Below are 17,403 nucleotides of genomic sequence, written 5' to 3' on the forward strand. Positions count from 1 at the left end.
GAGGGAGTGCAGGGAGGGAGGAAGGGAGAAAAGTTTGGAACATGAGTTTTTGCAAAAGTGAATGTTGAAAACCATCTTTGCATGTATTTGGTAAAATAAAAAGCTATTAAAATAGAGGAAAAAGAATATGTGAAGGTAGATTTTTCTAGGGCTCCTGTGTATGTTTATAACCTCTCTGGCTATTATAGCACAATGGAATACTTTATCATTGTTTTGTTGAACAATGGGAATGATTCTGGTATTTCTTCACACCTCTTTCTCTTCTAGTTAATGATGTCCCAAGTCAAGCAAGTGGGTCTGTTGGCTGCTGGGTGTCAACCTTGGAACAAAGATGTCTGTGCAGCCAGCGGAGACAGATTTGCTTACTGTGCCACTCTGGCCATCTACATTTATCAGGTAAAACTAATACTTATTAATAATCCAACACTTCATGGAAATTGTAATGTTAGGGGTTTGTATTTTAATTTTAATTATTATCAAATTTATTAATAGAGAATTACAGAAATATGGTAATAAGATTTTTAAAAAATAGTATTTGGCTTATAAAAAGATTCCTTTAAGGATTTAAATATATTATATATGTAAATATTTAAATGCTGTGCATTTATATTATGTGAAAATTTTATATATAATATTTAATAGATTGATTTAAATTTTAAATAATTTATTATATATAAGTATTGTATTATTTATGATATTTATATTATAGATATTTATGTCCCCAAATATATATATCTATATCTATATCTGTAGATACACACACATACACACACACACAGAGAATAAATATACATTCCATTTTACTTATGTACTTCTATAATTGTTGTTTTTCAATTGTTTCAGTCATGTCTGGTTTTTTCTGGTTCCATTTGAGGAACCATTTTGGCTTTTTTTTTTTTTTTGACAAAGATACTATATTGGTTTACCATTTCCTTCTGCAGTTCATTTTATAGAAGAGGAACTGAGGCAAACAGGGTTAAGTGACTTGCCCAGCATCAGTCAGTCATGTGAGATCAGATTTGAACTCAGATCTTTCTGACTCCAAGCTTCTATCCACCAAGCCATTTAAATGCCTTTGGTACAATGATTAGGGAACAATTTTTCATGTCTTTCAACTTGTTGTCTGTGGCCTATGTTTCAAGCAGCATTTAATGTAAGAAAATTCCAATATAAGAAAAGAATTCTGATAGCCTTTTTGAGTTCAGTATACTGCAAGGGGAGTTGATCTATCTGAAGTTTGTGAAACTAATAAAGATAAACCAAATGTTGTATACAAACACTCAAGTATATACTTCAGTTTTAGTTCTCAAAAAATCTAGTTTCATTATTGTTGTATTGCTCAGCTCTTAGTAGATAGTTTTTGAATTTATCTAAGATGGTCCCCAGACAATCAGTGTATATACTTTGTCAATGAGATGTTCTTTGGAGTATTTTCCAGGATTTGCTGCCCATAGCATGGATTTGGCATAGACTTTGAGAATATCGGGCCAATGCCATGTACACTATAGTGAAACCAAAGATTTATGAACTATTAGCAAAAACTATTGTGTAGCCATAATCTGTACTAAAGGATTTTTTAAGTTAAAAGTTTGAATAGTTTAACTTTCTGATTGTTAATGATTTATTATTACTTTTTAGTAAATGTCATTGCAAATGTTTTTTTAACCAGATAAGTAACATTCACTTTAGAAATATTAGAATATCGTACATATTGATATGAACCCTAGTGAAAAAATTGAAACATGTTCTATCATTGACACTTTAAAAATATGTAATTTTTAAAAAAATAGATCATCTAGAAGAGGATTCTTAAACTCTTTCTACAAATGTGTACAAATCAAACATTTACTAATAATAAATCATAATTTCACAACTCCCACATTTAGTTATGAGACCTTTTATGGAGCCGTGAACCACAGTTTAAGAAGCTAGGATCTATAAAACTTATTATATTATATTACAATATATTAAAAATAATTTTTAAAACAACCTATGAGAAAATTTTGTGTCCATAAAACATCAAAATAAACTCAAAATTAGTAACCTCAAAAATTTAATATACATAAAAATAGAAGTTAGTTTAGTTACAGAGCCTCGTCCTAAAGCCTTATTTAAATAAAATAGCATGCTAATGGAAAATGTGTGCTTTAAAAAATTGAAATAAAAGATAAATAAGCCAAACTAGAAGATCTGTTAACTTTAAATATAATAATTTATGTGAATGTTTATAATACTATGAAGTATTATAAACATGCAAGACATTATTATCCCTTTCAGTATTAAATATTCACTCAAGTGTTTAGTCTGTCACTAAAACTTAATTACAATGGTAAAATTTTCCCTTCAATAATTAGCCAGTTTTTTTTACTGATACATTAATTGCATCTTATTTAAGTGTAATGAACTCCTGACGAGGAATCTCCCTTTACCAAAACAGATCAGCAATTATGTATATATGTATTGTTATGGTGTTAAAGAATTTCTGGGAGTCCTGAGTAGTTAAGTGACTTGCTCAGAGTCACTGAGTCATTGTGAGTCAGAAATAGATTAATTAAAACATGCATACGTGTATATGTATGTGTGCATACACATGTGTATGTGAATGAAATATATTATGTATATTTTATATCTATATCTCCCATGTACACATACATATATGTGCATATGTGTGTGTGTGTGTGTGTTTGTGTAAATTTATATTTAGGTCTTGAACTTAGGAAAATCTGACTCCAAGGCTAAGTCTATATCCACAATCCCTCTCTATCATTAGGTCTTAATCATATTTTTTAATTATGTAAGAAAAAAATAGAGAAAAAATGTTCTTTCATTCCAGTTTAGAGACAATATCATAATGAGGAATAGGCAGCATTTAGAAAAGAATAACAAAAAGATACCAGGGTATTACAAAAGGGATTCTTTCAAGCAATCATTAAATCATGTGAACAGTTTATAGTTCAGTCTTTTTCTGCTGAAATGATGAAAGTAGCTAAAGATCACAATTATACCACAGGCAGTTCTATTGTACAGGAGGGCTCTAGAATTATATAATTTATGAATATATTAAATATCTACAAAGATGTAATGGTTTGCTTGGAGACATGGTGGGTTTATCCCTTATTTAGCATTTTGTTGTAAAATAATTCTTTTTTATATATGGGTGGGACCCACTGGCTTTTGAGATTCTATGAAGTTAAATATATTTTGCTCAAATAAATGGTATAGGAATCTTCTATTTATTTTGTTTCTAAAGATTGATTAAAAAAGAAGAATGGTTGATTGATATGTAAGGATTAGCTTAGAATCAGTCAAGCTTTGAAAAATTTGAGTCCAAGATAGATTATTTCATAAAATACATTTATCATCTTTCTCAAAAAAGAGGCAGTTTTCACATACTCAGTATCTTTGCAAGTATGTTTCAAAGTTAAAATAAAAATATTTGAAATCCCTAATTCTTAGTCTCAGTTCTTTTACAGCAAATGTCAAGGTTAGTTTCCTTGTACATTTAAATCTGTGGTTTTTATCGCGCTTTTTAGTTAACAGTCTATAAACTTAAATGATATATTAATGTATTTGTTTTGTGTGTATCCTTTTTTTTTTTTTAGCTGGATCATCAGTACAATGAATTCAAATTGCATGCAATTATGTCTGAACATAAAAAGACAATCACTGCAATTTCTTGGTGTCCCCACAACCCTGACATCTTTGTGAGTGGCAGTGCAGACCACATAGTGATCATTTGGAATGTGGCTGAACAAAAAGTTGTTGCAAAACTTGACAATATAAAAGGTATTTTTACAATAGGAGTTTACTTATTCAATGAATATTATTTTTCTTTTGACAAATACTAATGAACTTTAAGACTTGAAGTATGACACATAATTTTGTGGAAAATTATGTCTAGTGAAAATTTTGTAGTGCTTACCTCTTTCATATCACATTGCATTCATGTTATATAATAATTCTCTTACTTTCTTTCTAACATAAGAACAGTAACACACACAAAGTATTCGTGTTCATGTGAGGAAGCAAAAATTTGTTTTTCTTTCTCCTGGGCTCAGACATACTGATATTGAAAGTGATAAGAGTCAAGGAATCATCAATATTATCTAATTCTGAAGTGAAGTTGAAAATTACAGGCTACAAACTTTCAAACCTTCCTTGGGTTTTCTTGCTTTCCTGTTTAAATTAGTTCAAAAGAGTTTAGAATCTGTTCTTTTTCTTTCTGTCCTAAAAATGCTTAACTGAGTGGTGAATAAATGAGAACTATTAGTAAACAACAAAATAAAAGGATAAGTTACTTTTTTTTTTTCTAATTACACTTTTATCTTGCACTGAAGACATTGTGGAATGAAATTGGCCTGGGGTTCCTGAAAACTATCTAAAATATGCAAAACTTGTAATATCTAATACCCAGATATCAAAACGATGACAAAAAAGTCAAGATTCCCTACCATATGCATATTCATAGCAATTTAACAGACCATTATTTTTTAAATAACTTTTTATTGATAGAACCCATGCCAGGGTAATTTTTTACAGCATTATCCCTTGCACTCAAATTCTGTTCCGATTTTTCCCCTCCCTCCTTTCATCCCCTCCCCCAGATGGCAAGCAGTCCTTTATATGTTGAATAGGTTACAGTATATCCTAGATACAATATATGTGTGCAGAACCAAACAGTTTTCTTGTTGCACAGGGAGAATTGGATTCAGAAGATATAAATAACCTGGGAAGAAAAACAAAAATGCAAGCAGTTTATATTCATTTCCCAGTGTTCTTTCTTTGGGTGTAGCTGCTTCTGTCCATCCTTGATCAATTGAAACTGAATTAGCTCTGTTTATTGAAGAGATCCACTTCCATCAGAATACATCTTCAAACAGTATCGTTGTTGAGGTATATAATGATCTCCTGGTTCTGCTCATTTATTTCACTTAGCATCAGTTCATATAAGTCTCACCAGTCGTCTCTGTATTCATTCTGCTGGTCATTCCTTACAGAACAATAATATTCCATAACGTTCATATACCACAATTTACTCAACCATTCTCCAATTGATGAGCATCCATTCATTTTCCAGCTTCTAGCCACTACAAACAGGATTGCCACAAACATTTTGGCACATACAGGTCCCTTTCCCTTCTTTAGTATCTCTTTGGGGTATAAGCCCAGTAGAAACACTGAACAGACCATTATTAGGAGCTTAATTTGACCTGGCCCTGTCTATAATAAACATTCACAGTGCCAGGAGGAAGGCCATCTAGTTGAACCCAAACTTGAATAATAATTTTCTCTGTACCTAACAAGTAATCTTTCAGTCTTTGCTTGAAGAAGCTGAGTGAGAAAGAACCATCTTCCAAATCAGTCTATTTCACATCTGTATTACTATGAAACCACCTTTTTGATAATAACAACCTTATAGTGTATGGTTTCTAGCAAAATACATGGTAAACAGTCTATGATACATTATTAATGAGTTACTGCTAATAATAAGAAGAGTAATAATGTCTTCAGAGATGTGTAATCAGGTCCTTCCATGTAGTAAGACCAAGAAATATACATATATTTCTGCCTGTTCCATTAATATCCATGCAAGTTCAAGAGAACTAGAAGATGGGCCCCAGCATGTTGGATATACCTTCCTGTATAGAATGTATGAAGAAATATGGATAAGAGTTACACAGGATAAAAAAGAAAAGAATTTCTTGCAATCTGCATTGTTGGAGGTGATGCTGATCTTGATGAATACTAAAATTATTGTAGTATTTTAGTATCAAATCATTATTTCATTCTATGCAGTTACAAAGCTTCTATTTCTTCTCTCAGGGCAAACAGGGAAAGGATATTTCCTCTTCTACATGTTATACCTTCAGATACTGGAAAATAGCTATCTCAAAGGGGCAAGGTGGCAGAGTAGGAGCAAGAGTTCACCTGCATTCTTCCAAACAGCCCAACAAACAACTTTAAAATAATGCTTCAAATCATATGCTGGAGCTGCAAAACCAATAAACGATAAGGAAAAACAATTTTCTAGCACAAGACAACTTAGGAGGTACGCAAAAAAGGTCTGTTTCATTAGGGTGATAGTTGTCCTGGAGTACAAGTGCAGGAGACTGTATCAGTGGCTTTAACAGCTTCAGGTGATCTCATTCCATAGACAGGAAAGAGATCTGACAATTGGTCATAAAGATATTATAGAGGACTCTTTGCTGATGCTGGGTTCAGGACCCTGTTGCATTGCCTATGTGCAGTTGGGATTGCAATCTCAGGACTAAGAGGATCACTGGTACTTGCAACTGAAGGAGAATAGTGGCCCTGCTCAGAGAAGTCAGAGTAGAAAAGAGTATTTGTGGTCACTTATAAGGCATTCAGTCCTAAGACAGAAAGAGCATGAGCATTTGTGGCTATAGAATACCTGGTCATAGTTCCAGGACCAAAAGGAGCAATAGCTTTTGTGGTCACAGGGATGCATGGGTCTTCATCATAATTCCAGGGTGGTTGTTCTAAAGGGAGTAGGAATCTTCATCTCAATTTCAAGGCAGAATGGAGCTCTAGTGATACTACAGGAGAGCTACAGGCTACAGGAGAGCAGAAGACCTGATCACTATTCTAAGGACAAGAAGAATTCTAGTACATGTAATTACATGAGGACAAGTTCCCTTCCTGGGCAAAGGACAAAGGGTTCAGGCCAGGAGAGGCGTGCCACATTTCTACTTAGATTGTGACATCAGGGAAAAACTAAAAACCCACAGGCCCCTAGAACATTGTTTAAAAACAGCAACATGAAAAACCTGAAGCTTGGGATAATGCTCTCTCCACCCCAAAAATAGAGCCCAACTTTAACATAAAATTAAAAGTCAAGAAATAGACTGCAAAATGAGTAAAAAACAAACACAAAGGAACCCGACTATAAAAATTATAGTGGTGACAGGGAAGATCAAGACACAAATTAAAAAGAACATGTAAAATGATGTCAAAATAGCTACAAGCAAAACCTCACAGAAAAAAAAAAAATGTGATCACGACACAAACCCACCAAGAACTCTTGGAAGAGCTCCAAAAGAATTTTTAAAAAATCAGTTAAGAGGAAAAATTGGGAAATGAGGAATGCAAAAAAATTATGAAAAGAATATTAAAAACTTGGTAAAAGAGGCACAAAAAATATGGGGGGAACCTTAAAAACCAGAATTGACTAATGGCAAAAAGGACACCAAAATGCATTGAAGAGAAAACTCATTAAAATGCAGGATTACTCAAATGGAAAAAGAGGTATAAAAATTCACTGAAGAAAAGAACTCCTTAAAATGTAGAATTTGTCAAGTAGAAAAAAGATACAAAAGCTCACAGAAGAAACAAAATCAAAGTAATGAAAAATATGAAAAAAATTTGAAATACCTCATTGGAGAAACACTTGACCTGCACAATGGATCAAGGAGAGATTTTTTTTTAATGTAAAAAATTCTCAAAAACAACTTTCAGAAACAATTTTTAACATTCATTTTTTTAAATTGTTGAATTCTAAATTCTCTTTCTTCCTTCCTTTCCCTGTCTTGAGAAGGCAAGCAATTTGATATGCTTCATATATATGGTTATGTAAAACATTTCCATATCAGTCATGTTGTAAAAAAAATTAAAAAAACAAAATACAGGAAAAATAAAGTTAAAAAAAAGTTTGCTTCAATCATATTCAGACTTCATTAATTCTTTATGTGAAGGTGGATAGCATTTTTCATCATAAGTCATTTGGAATTGTCTTGAATCGTATTGCTAAGTTCTTTAATGCTGATGATTGTATTTTGCTATTACTATGTATGTTTTTCTTGGTTTTGCTCACTTCACTTTCTATCACTTTATTTAGGTTATTCCAATTTTTTTTCTGAAAGTATTCTCTTTGTCATATCCTATAGCAAAGTAGCATTTTGTCACAGCCATGTACCACAGCTTGTTCAGCCATTCCCCTATTGATAGACATTCCCTCCATTTCCAATTCTTTGCTACCACAAAAAGAGTTACTATAAATATTTTTGTACATATATGTCCTTTTCCTTTTTAAAAATTTCTTTGAGATACAGACCTTGTATGGTATTGCTGGGTCAAAGGGTGTGTATGGTTTCATAGTCCTTTGGGCATAGCAAGGAGAGATAATTTAAGAAGTATTAATCTAATGAAAACCATGATAAAAAAAAACCCTCTTAGATATCATATTTCAATAAATTATCAAACAAATACAAGGATATTATAGCAATATATGACAAAGACATAGGCTAAGGCCAAATAGAATGTGTACTAGGAATGTGAACTCAATATTAGGATCTTATTGGGGTAGCTAAGTGGCATAGTGGATAGACACCAGCCCTGAATCCAGGAGGACCTGAATTCAAATCTGGCCTCAGACACTTAATACTTCCTGGCTGTGTGACCCTGGGCAAATTACTTAACCCCAATTGCCTCAGCTAAAAATAATAATGATTAATAATAGGATCTTATCTCCATAATTGACTGTATCAATAACAAAAATAACAAATCATACGGTTATCTCAATAGATGATCTCAGTAGATGCAATAGAAACATAAAAATAAAAGGAGCTTTCTTTAAAATTATGAGTAGTATCTAAAATAATCAGCAAACATCTATAAAATAGGAATAAATAGAAGTCTTCTCAATAAGATCAGGGATGAATCAAGCATTCTCATTATCACCTTTATTATGCAATATTATATTAGAAATGCTAGCTATCGCTACAAGAAAAGTTAAAAAAAAATTGAAGAAATTAGAATAGGCAAGCAAAACTCACTCTTTGCAGATTATATGATGGTATATTTATAGAGTCTTAGAGAATCAATTAAAACTCTAATGGAAATAATGAACAACTTTAGCAAAGTTGAAGGATAAAAATAAATCCACACAAATCACCAGCATTTCTATATATTACCAACAAAGACCATCAGGAAAAAGTAGAACAAGAAATTCTATTTAAAATAATTAGACAATATAAAATACTTTGGAGCCTATCTGTCAAGACAAACCCAGTTACTATATGAATACAATTATAAGTTAAATATAAATAACTAAAGAAGAATTAATTTTTCATGGATGGTATACAACACTGCATTTGCTCATCTAGGACAGAACACTCACAAATATCAATTTCATCAATTTGATGAAAATTGTCTGGAAATTCAGAAGCTGCTAAATAAAAAATGAGAACTCCACAGAATGAACCAGCAAGATAGTTCATCCATCTCTAAGAAAGTAGCATTGAATTCCATCAAAAATAAAGTACAATATTAGAGATTCAGGATTCTTGGCTCATTAAGGCAGATGGAATTCAGTTTCATGCTGATAGCAACAATCCAAAGCATTTTTATGATGTACTGAAGGCTATTTATGAGCCAAAGACATATGGTCCATCTCAAGTACTCAGTGCTGATGGTGCCACACTGATTAGTGATAAGGACATGATCTTAGATGGACGAAACACGTCCATAGTGTTTTCAGCAGACCATCATCAATCAATGCTGAAGCTGTTGACTTGTTTATCTCAAGTTGAAATCAGTCACTCCCTAGTTGAAGTTTTAACTGAAGAGGAGATTTTGAATGCTATTAGGTTACTTTCATGTGATAAAGCACTGCGTGATGATTGTATTCCAGCTGAAATTTACAAGGTGGGGGGTTCATTTCTCATACAAAAATTGACTGAAATTTTCCAGATTATATGGCAAGAGGAAGTTATGCCTCAGGAGTTCAAGCATTTGTCCATCTTTATAAAAGTAAAGGGAATAAATTGTCCTGTGACAATCATGAGGGGTCTCTCTCTTAGTCATTGCTGGCTAGACTCTTGCCTGAGTCATCCTTAATAGGCTGATCTTACATCTAGTAAAAGATCATTTACTTGAGACCAGTGTGGCTTCAGAAGGAAGTGAAGAACAGTTCATATGATCTTTACTGCCTAACAACTCCAGAAAAAATTTTAGGAGCAAACAGAGGTATACAACATTTGTAGTCTGGACCAAGGGCTTTGATACTATCAGTCATGAGAGTATATTTCATGATGGCATGCTTGGTTGAGTTCTGGACAATGAGCTCTAGCTTTCTGAGTCAGCAATGGAGTAAAATGAGGCTGTGTGTTTGCTCCCATGCTTTTAAGCATATTTTCAGCCATGTTGTCAAATGCTTTTAAAGAGGACAAACATGGAATCAATCAGCTAACTTAGTGATGGTAAATTCTTCAACTTGGAAAGGTTACAAGCCAAAACTGAAGTGGAGGGAATGTTACTGTATGATTTTTTTGTTTGCAGATGATTATGTATTCAATGCAGTCTCCCAAGCTGAGATGCAACAAAGTATGGACCAATTCTCTGCTGCTTGTGCTAATTTTGGCCTAACAGTTAACTCCAAGAAAATACAGGTCATCCTCCATCAGCCAGCGCCATACCATCCATATGTGGAACCATCAGTTGCAGTAAATGGTGTAATTTTGAATGCTATGGATAAGTTTACTTATCTTGGCAGTATACTTCCAGGGATGTCCACATTGATAATAAGATTGACACATATATTACCAGAGCTAGCTCAGTGTTTGGGAGACTGAAGAAAAGTGTGGGAGAGGAGAGGTATTACAATGACTACCAAACTGAAGGTCTACAGAGCCAATATGCCGACCTCATTGTTGTATGCTTGTGAAATCTGGACAGTACCCCAGCACTGTGCCAGGGAATTGAATTGCTTCCATTTGAATTGTTTTAGGAAGATTTTGAAGATGATTTGGCAGGATAAGACACTAGACACTGAGATCCTTTCTCGAACTAAACTGCCAAGCATTCCAACTTTACTGCAGAGAGAACAACTCCATTGAACTGGCCACATTGCTCAAATGCCAGATATTACACTTGCCAAAAAAATTATTTTGTGGAGAACTCACACAGGGCAAATACTCACAAGATGGTCAGAAAAAACAATACAAGACACTCTCAAGATGTCTCCTAAGAACTTTAGAATCAATTGTATGACTGGGGAGACCTAGCTTGGGATTGCCCAGCATGGCATTCCCTAATCAGAGAATGTGATGAGTAAAGCAGAATTGAATTAGCTCAAAAGAAACATGAGATGAGCAAAATTAGAGAAGCTACACCAAATGTTTAGTTAGTAGAAACTAAGCATAGATTAATATCTCATTATTTACCAAAATAAAGCAAAAATGAATGCATGATTTAGAGAAACAAGGTGATATAAGCAAATGAGGAAGGCATGGGAAATTTTATTTGTCAGATCTATGAATAAGAGAAAAAAATTATCAAATAAGTGATTTACATTTTTATATGCCATATACAACATATAATTTTGTTTACATTAAATTTAAAAGGCTTTGCACAAAAGCAATGTAGCAATTTTCTTTCATAAAGTCTTCATTAAGAGTGTAGTCAAATTTATAAGTATATGTATCATTCCCCAATTGATAAATTGTAGAAGTATGTGAACAGATAGTTTTCAGAAGAAGAAACAAAAATTATTTATAGTCATATAAAAATGTTCTAAATCACTATTGATTAGAGAAATGAAAACTACAACAACTTGGAGATGTCACTTTACAACCTATGAGATTGACATGACATGTTCGAGGCCATCTGGAAAAATAGGGACACTAATATACTGTTAGTGGAGTTGTGAACTGATCAAACGATTCTAGAAAGAAATTTGGAACTATACTTAAAGAGCTATAAAACAATGAAAATCCTTGAAAATGGTCCAGCAATGCCATTATTAGGTCTGTATTCCAAAGAAATCAAAGAAAAAATACGTGAATTTTTATCTTCAAAAATATTTATATCAATTTTTTTTTTCCTTGTGGTGGCAAAAAAAAAATTGGAAATCAAGAGGATGCCTATCAAATGGGGAATGGCTAAACAGGCTGTGGAATGTGATTGTGATAGATTCTACTGTCCTATAAGAAATGATGAGAAGGATGGCTTCAGAAAAACCTGGAAGACTTATATTGATTGATTCAAAATGAAGTGAGCAGAATTAGGAGAGGACTATACACAGGGATAGCAAAGTTGTTTGATCACCAGCTGGGGATGAAGTAGCTATTTTTAGCAATGCAATGATCAAAGACAGTTCATAAAGACATATGATAAAAAAATTCCATACACTTTCAATGAAAAAACTAATGGAATTTGAATGCAGATCAAAGAATACTTTAAAAACTTCCTTTGATTTTTCTTATTTTGTTTTGTTTTTTTGAGAGGGGTCTGCATTTTCTTTGCATCATGGCTAATATGGAAATGCTTTGCATGACTGTACATATATAACCTATATCAAATTGCTTGCCTTCTCAAGGAGGGAGAAAAAGGGAAAGAGAGAGGGAAAGAATTTAGAAATCAAAATTTTGGAAAAATCAATGATAATTTTTTTTTACATGTAATTGAGAAAAAAAATAAAAGTGAGTGTTTTTGTTTTGATCTTTTTAAGATAGCTATCTTGTCCTTTCAATGACTTCTGTTCTCCAGAGTGAAAATCCTCAATTCTGTCAAGTGAACCAATCAGAGGATCATTGTAAGGCTTTTAATATATTACTTTACTTCCACTGTATGCTCTCTAATTTATCAAGGTCCTTTCTAAAATATAGCTTTGAAAACCAAATCTGAAACTCAGTATGTTGTCTAAAAAATGATACAAAGAAAATAAAAGCTTTCTAATTATCTATTAGTACTGCATGCAACCTATGAGCATGGCTAACATAACACATTGTTGCTTTATAGTAAATTTGCTTTGGACTAAAATCAACAGATCATTTTTAGGCACATTCCTCCTTCTTGTAATTATGAAGTTGTCCAAGTCTCATCTTTATAGTTATCATTATAAATTTATCCTCATATTCTGGCCTGTTAAGATCTTTATGCATCCTAAGATGTAATAATATATGTAATAATATAATACTAAGTTACAATGCAATGTAGTATATTAATTTTTACTGTTAATATGCAGATTTAATCAATATACCATTTATTTCTTTAAGTCATTGCTGAATTATTAAATGGTTCAAGACCAAGGACATACACGAGGGACATTTTGCTAAAAAAACTTCCTATCAATCCAACTATTAATTATTCTTTGAATTCAGTCATTCATCCAGTTCCTGAAAATCCACCAAACAGCATACTCTATCACATATGTCTCTCCATTTCTTCCACAGTAATAGCACTGAGTCTTTGCTTTTTTACAATGTAAATGCTTTTTTACATTCTAAATTAATTAGAAGTATAGGATTCTTCTGATTTACTAATGTAATAATCCTGTCAAAAATGACTTAGTTTATGTAAAGTAACTTAAAAATCTTAAGGCACTACATAGACATTAGCTCATTCATAAATCACATCCCTGTGATCTTGTTTCTTTCAAGAATAGTCTTTCTGTTTTTCTTCTAGCCTTACCTATCTTGCTCACCTCATACTTTTGATTTTGATCTTTCCAATTTGCCTTGCCATATTTTATAAATGAGATTTGTAAAATGTTTTGCAATATCTTAATATTATAACAGCATGCTTGGTAGCCAGGGCAGATCTAAAGACTTAATGAGGCACTTACAAATCAGGATAACCATCAGGATTACTTCTGAGGCTGGAAGTTCTAGAAAGAGTTTAAAACTTCCAAGGCATAGTGACTAGTCTAGGAAACAAACAGTTGTTTAGAACTCATACTCAAATAGAAATGGATACTTGTGGCTACATATTAACTTAGAAAACCACAAAATTAACATTACCTGTTTTATTAAATTTTTTATTTATTTTATTAAACATTTCCCAATTATGTTTTAATCTGGTTGGGCACTCTGGAGTTTTGCCACCAATCACACTACTATTATCTCAAGTTTGATACCTCTGGTTTAAAGGCAAATGGAGAGTAGAGAGTAAAAGGAAGTATATCTGGGGCCTGCCAGGAATAGTGGAGTAGGTGATACTCCGGAGATGAAAGGGAAGTTGTTTCTTCTACCAAGAAATGATAGGGGAAGATGCAGAAATTTTATAAATTGAAGGAAGGGAAGTGAAAGAGTTTCCATTAAATAGGCTTGAATTTCATAGTAAAGTGGTAGGATTGATAATCTGTTTTGAATATGGAGAATGGAAAAATTCAGACACTAGGAGGAAAAGAAGAAATTATTGTCATGGAGAACATGCCAAGTAACGAGCTGAATAAAACAATTGCCAGGCAAATGAAAGCAGTGAGGGCTAATCTATCTAGCATGAATATATAATAAAATTGAAGAGCATCAAAAGGGGATTCTGGGTATGGTGGTGCTCATAGCCCTGGAATACAAACCATTTTTGTCCCTATTTAGATGGCAGGCAAAAATGAGGCCAGAATAGACATGAACTGGGATAATAAGGGGAATTCATAGGATCATGAAGAATATCCCAGAGGTGATACAATAAAGTTCTAAATGATGTTAAAACTTAAGGTCTGTGGGTTTATGTGGCTGAAGAAAGGTAGATAAAAAGATTGCAAAATCGATGAAGGTATACTCTACACATGGACTCATCTCTACCTATATGCAACCAAAATTTGGATGTGCCATGTTTCTAATTTCTAAATTTGATTTACTTTTTGGTTAATCATATGACGAGTTTCAAATATTAAAGGTTAAAACTACACTAAGATTTTTGGAACATATTGTATTCTGTTTTTTAAAAATTAACTTTCAAGAAGGACAAATTAAAAATATTTCTTGGTATATTTACATAAATGGACTGTTTATCTTTTATTCCAGTTTCTCTCTTTTTTAAAATATGTTCCAGGAATTCCTGCTTCTGTTAGCTGGTGCTGGAATGCTGGAGATACTGTGGCATTTGTTTCTCACAGAGGTCCACTGAATATTTGGACTATTTCAGGACCAGATATGGGTGTGACTGTACACAAAGAAGCCCATGGCTTCTTGTCTGATATTTGTCTCTTTAGATGGCATCCCCAAAAAAGAGGAAAAGTTATATTTGGACATTCTGATGGAAGCCTTTCAATTTTTCAGCCAGGTAAGCATTTAGATATTTAAATAACCTAAGAACTATGCATCTTGGAGCTTATATTTAATTAATATGACAGATCAGTAGAGTAATAGAAAGCAGAGTAGAAACAAGTGTTTCTCCTGGCCTCTTTTTAAAGTTCTACTAAACATGATATTCTCTTCTCTTTTGATGATGTCATTGGAGATGCTATGTAAAATATAATAGCTTATCTTTATAATCAAGAATAGACTTCTCTAATATGAAATTAAAAACCTTGAAGTTTAGTGTTCTATTGTTATATTTAGTCCTCTTTGTTTTTTCTCTTTATATTTTTGGCTATATGATTACAACTTTAAGCTTGGACAGGTTAACATGAATGTGAAAGAACCAAGAGATCATTTTCTTTTTTTGCCTACTGGACTTTATCCTACTCCTATTTTGTTTCATACCTATTCCAGTATGTCTAACTAATTATGCAGTGAAGAGCTCGTAAATCTGCCAGCAGAAGCAACATTATGATTTTTACTGTGCTTCAGGAATATTCCTAGTTACACAGCATTTTATGCCCTCATTTCATGCACAAGAAATCCTGTGATGAGTGATTGACACATGTCATAGTGAGAACCAGAAATTCTGCTGCTTGTCAAACTGCCAGTTTATTCATTCACTTGACACATATTTAATCAGTACCTGCTATGTGTGAGGCAATGTGGAGGGTACAAGGGTATAAGATCCCATCCCAACAAATGATGTTTTGAAGAGAAAGCTAATGATTTTCATTTACTATACATATGTACAATAAGTACATATGTTCAATGTTATACAAAAAATTTGGTTTACTGTTCAGACCTTTTCTTATTTTTTGAATATCATTGTTGGTGTAGTTATAAGAGTATTGAACTTTGAATCAGAAGGCAGCTTTGAATTTTGGTTTTGACATTTTCTAGCTATGTGACTGGAGTAAATTATTTCACATTTCTGAGTCTCAGTTTCTTCATGTGAATGGGTGAGTGAGAAAAAGAAATAAAGAGAAAAAAGAAAAAAATAAATGCTTACTATGTGCCAAGCACTCTGCTATGTGTTAGGGATACAAATACAAAATCAAGTCAGTGTTTGACCCCACAGAGTTTACATTCTAATGAGGGAAGAAAAATAGCAGTTGATTTGATTAAGATTCAAGAACTGAAAGTAGCAGTGGGAGAGAGGGAAAGACAAAAGGTCCATGATCGCTGTGGAGTTGAAGTCTGGAAAATAAAGTAAGTATTTCTACAATTTGGAGCCAGAGGTAGTAGATATCAAAGTATCAGGGACCCAGATATTTGTAATAATACTTAGACTTTTTAAAGAAATAATGAACTCTCTAAATGTATACCTATTAATTGACTTCCATTCACAGATCCATTTGATATGTATATGTATAGTTGTCTAAACTATATTTTTTTCTCAACCCTAAGAATAATAGGATGATAGTCTAGATTAGCATCTTCAGTACAGAATTTGAGTGAGGACAGTGGAGGCAGAAACAGAACTGTTTAGCAGCATCAGATTTCCCAGTCTTCTGTAAAGCAGTTGTCATCTCAACAGTTTGCTACTAGATAAGAAACAGAGTGGTTAATCAGTAGATTGGATCAGGTACACAATGTAAAGAAACTACTAATTTGACAAATTTCAGGGGAAACTGCAAAGTAGTCTGTCACAAACTAGGCACAGAACATCTCACATGAATATCCAAGATAATGACTATGATTTAGACACATGAGGTGATATAAGGAGATACATTAGAAAAAGGTATTTGTCAGATTTATTAATAAAGGAAGAGTTCATGACAAATGAGATAAAGGGGATCACAAGAAGTAAAGGACAAATTCAATCATCGATTTTGTCATTATGCTTGTGGGTTCTTTTTCCTTTTCATTTATGCAAGAATATTCAGCAAAGTCTCTTTTTAAAGTTTTATTGATATATTTTATTTTTACGTTACAAATATTTATAGATTGTGCCCACTGCATGGGAGATATCATTAGTAAAACTAACAATCTATTAATCTCATCTGAAAGTGCATGCAGTATTCTATGTCTATACACGTTCTTCTGTTTTTTAAAGTCATCTGAAACCTCTTTTCTCTCCTGCATGCGCCCTAACCTTATTGAAAAAGAAAAGAAAAAAAAATTTCTCATAACAAAATATACATATATCTATATATAAACACATTTCCTCAGTACCTATATAAAAGTATATACATATATTTCATTCTGCATCTTAAACTACCTCTCTGTTATGGTTAGCATGTTTCATCATCAGCCTTGTGAAAATCATTATATTGTTCATACCAATTTCAAAGTGGTTTTGTTTTTTACAGTGTTGTCATCACATAAATTATTTTAAGATACAAAAGTTTTTTGGAAAACT

At 32.7% G+C, this 17,403-nt stretch overlaps 1 protein-coding gene across 2 annotated transcripts in view; it reads left to right on the top strand.

Moving 5' to 3' along the window:
* The first annotated feature begins 273 nt into the window (after positions 1–273).
* The window catches only part of WDR17 (WD repeat domain 17), an 89,704-nt gene continuing 72,574 nt past the window's right edge, over positions 274–17,403 (top strand). For both annotated transcript variants that reach the window (XM_051964800.1, XM_051964801.1), the window contains exons 1-3: positions 274–396; positions 3,603–3,786; positions 14,791–15,021. In XM_051964800.1, coding sequence (XP_051820760.1) covers positions 274–396; positions 3,603–3,786; positions 14,791–15,021 — 538 coding nt within the window. The remainder of the gene's footprint in view (positions 397–3,602; positions 3,787–14,790; positions 15,022–17,403) is intronic.

This window comes from Antechinus flavipes, chromosome 6 (genome assembly GCF_016432865.1).
Source record: "Antechinus flavipes isolate AdamAnt ecotype Samford, QLD, Australia chromosome 6, AdamAnt_v2, whole genome shotgun sequence".
NCBI classification, from domain to species: Eukaryota; Metazoa; Chordata; class Mammalia; order Dasyuromorphia; family Dasyuridae; genus Antechinus; species Antechinus flavipes.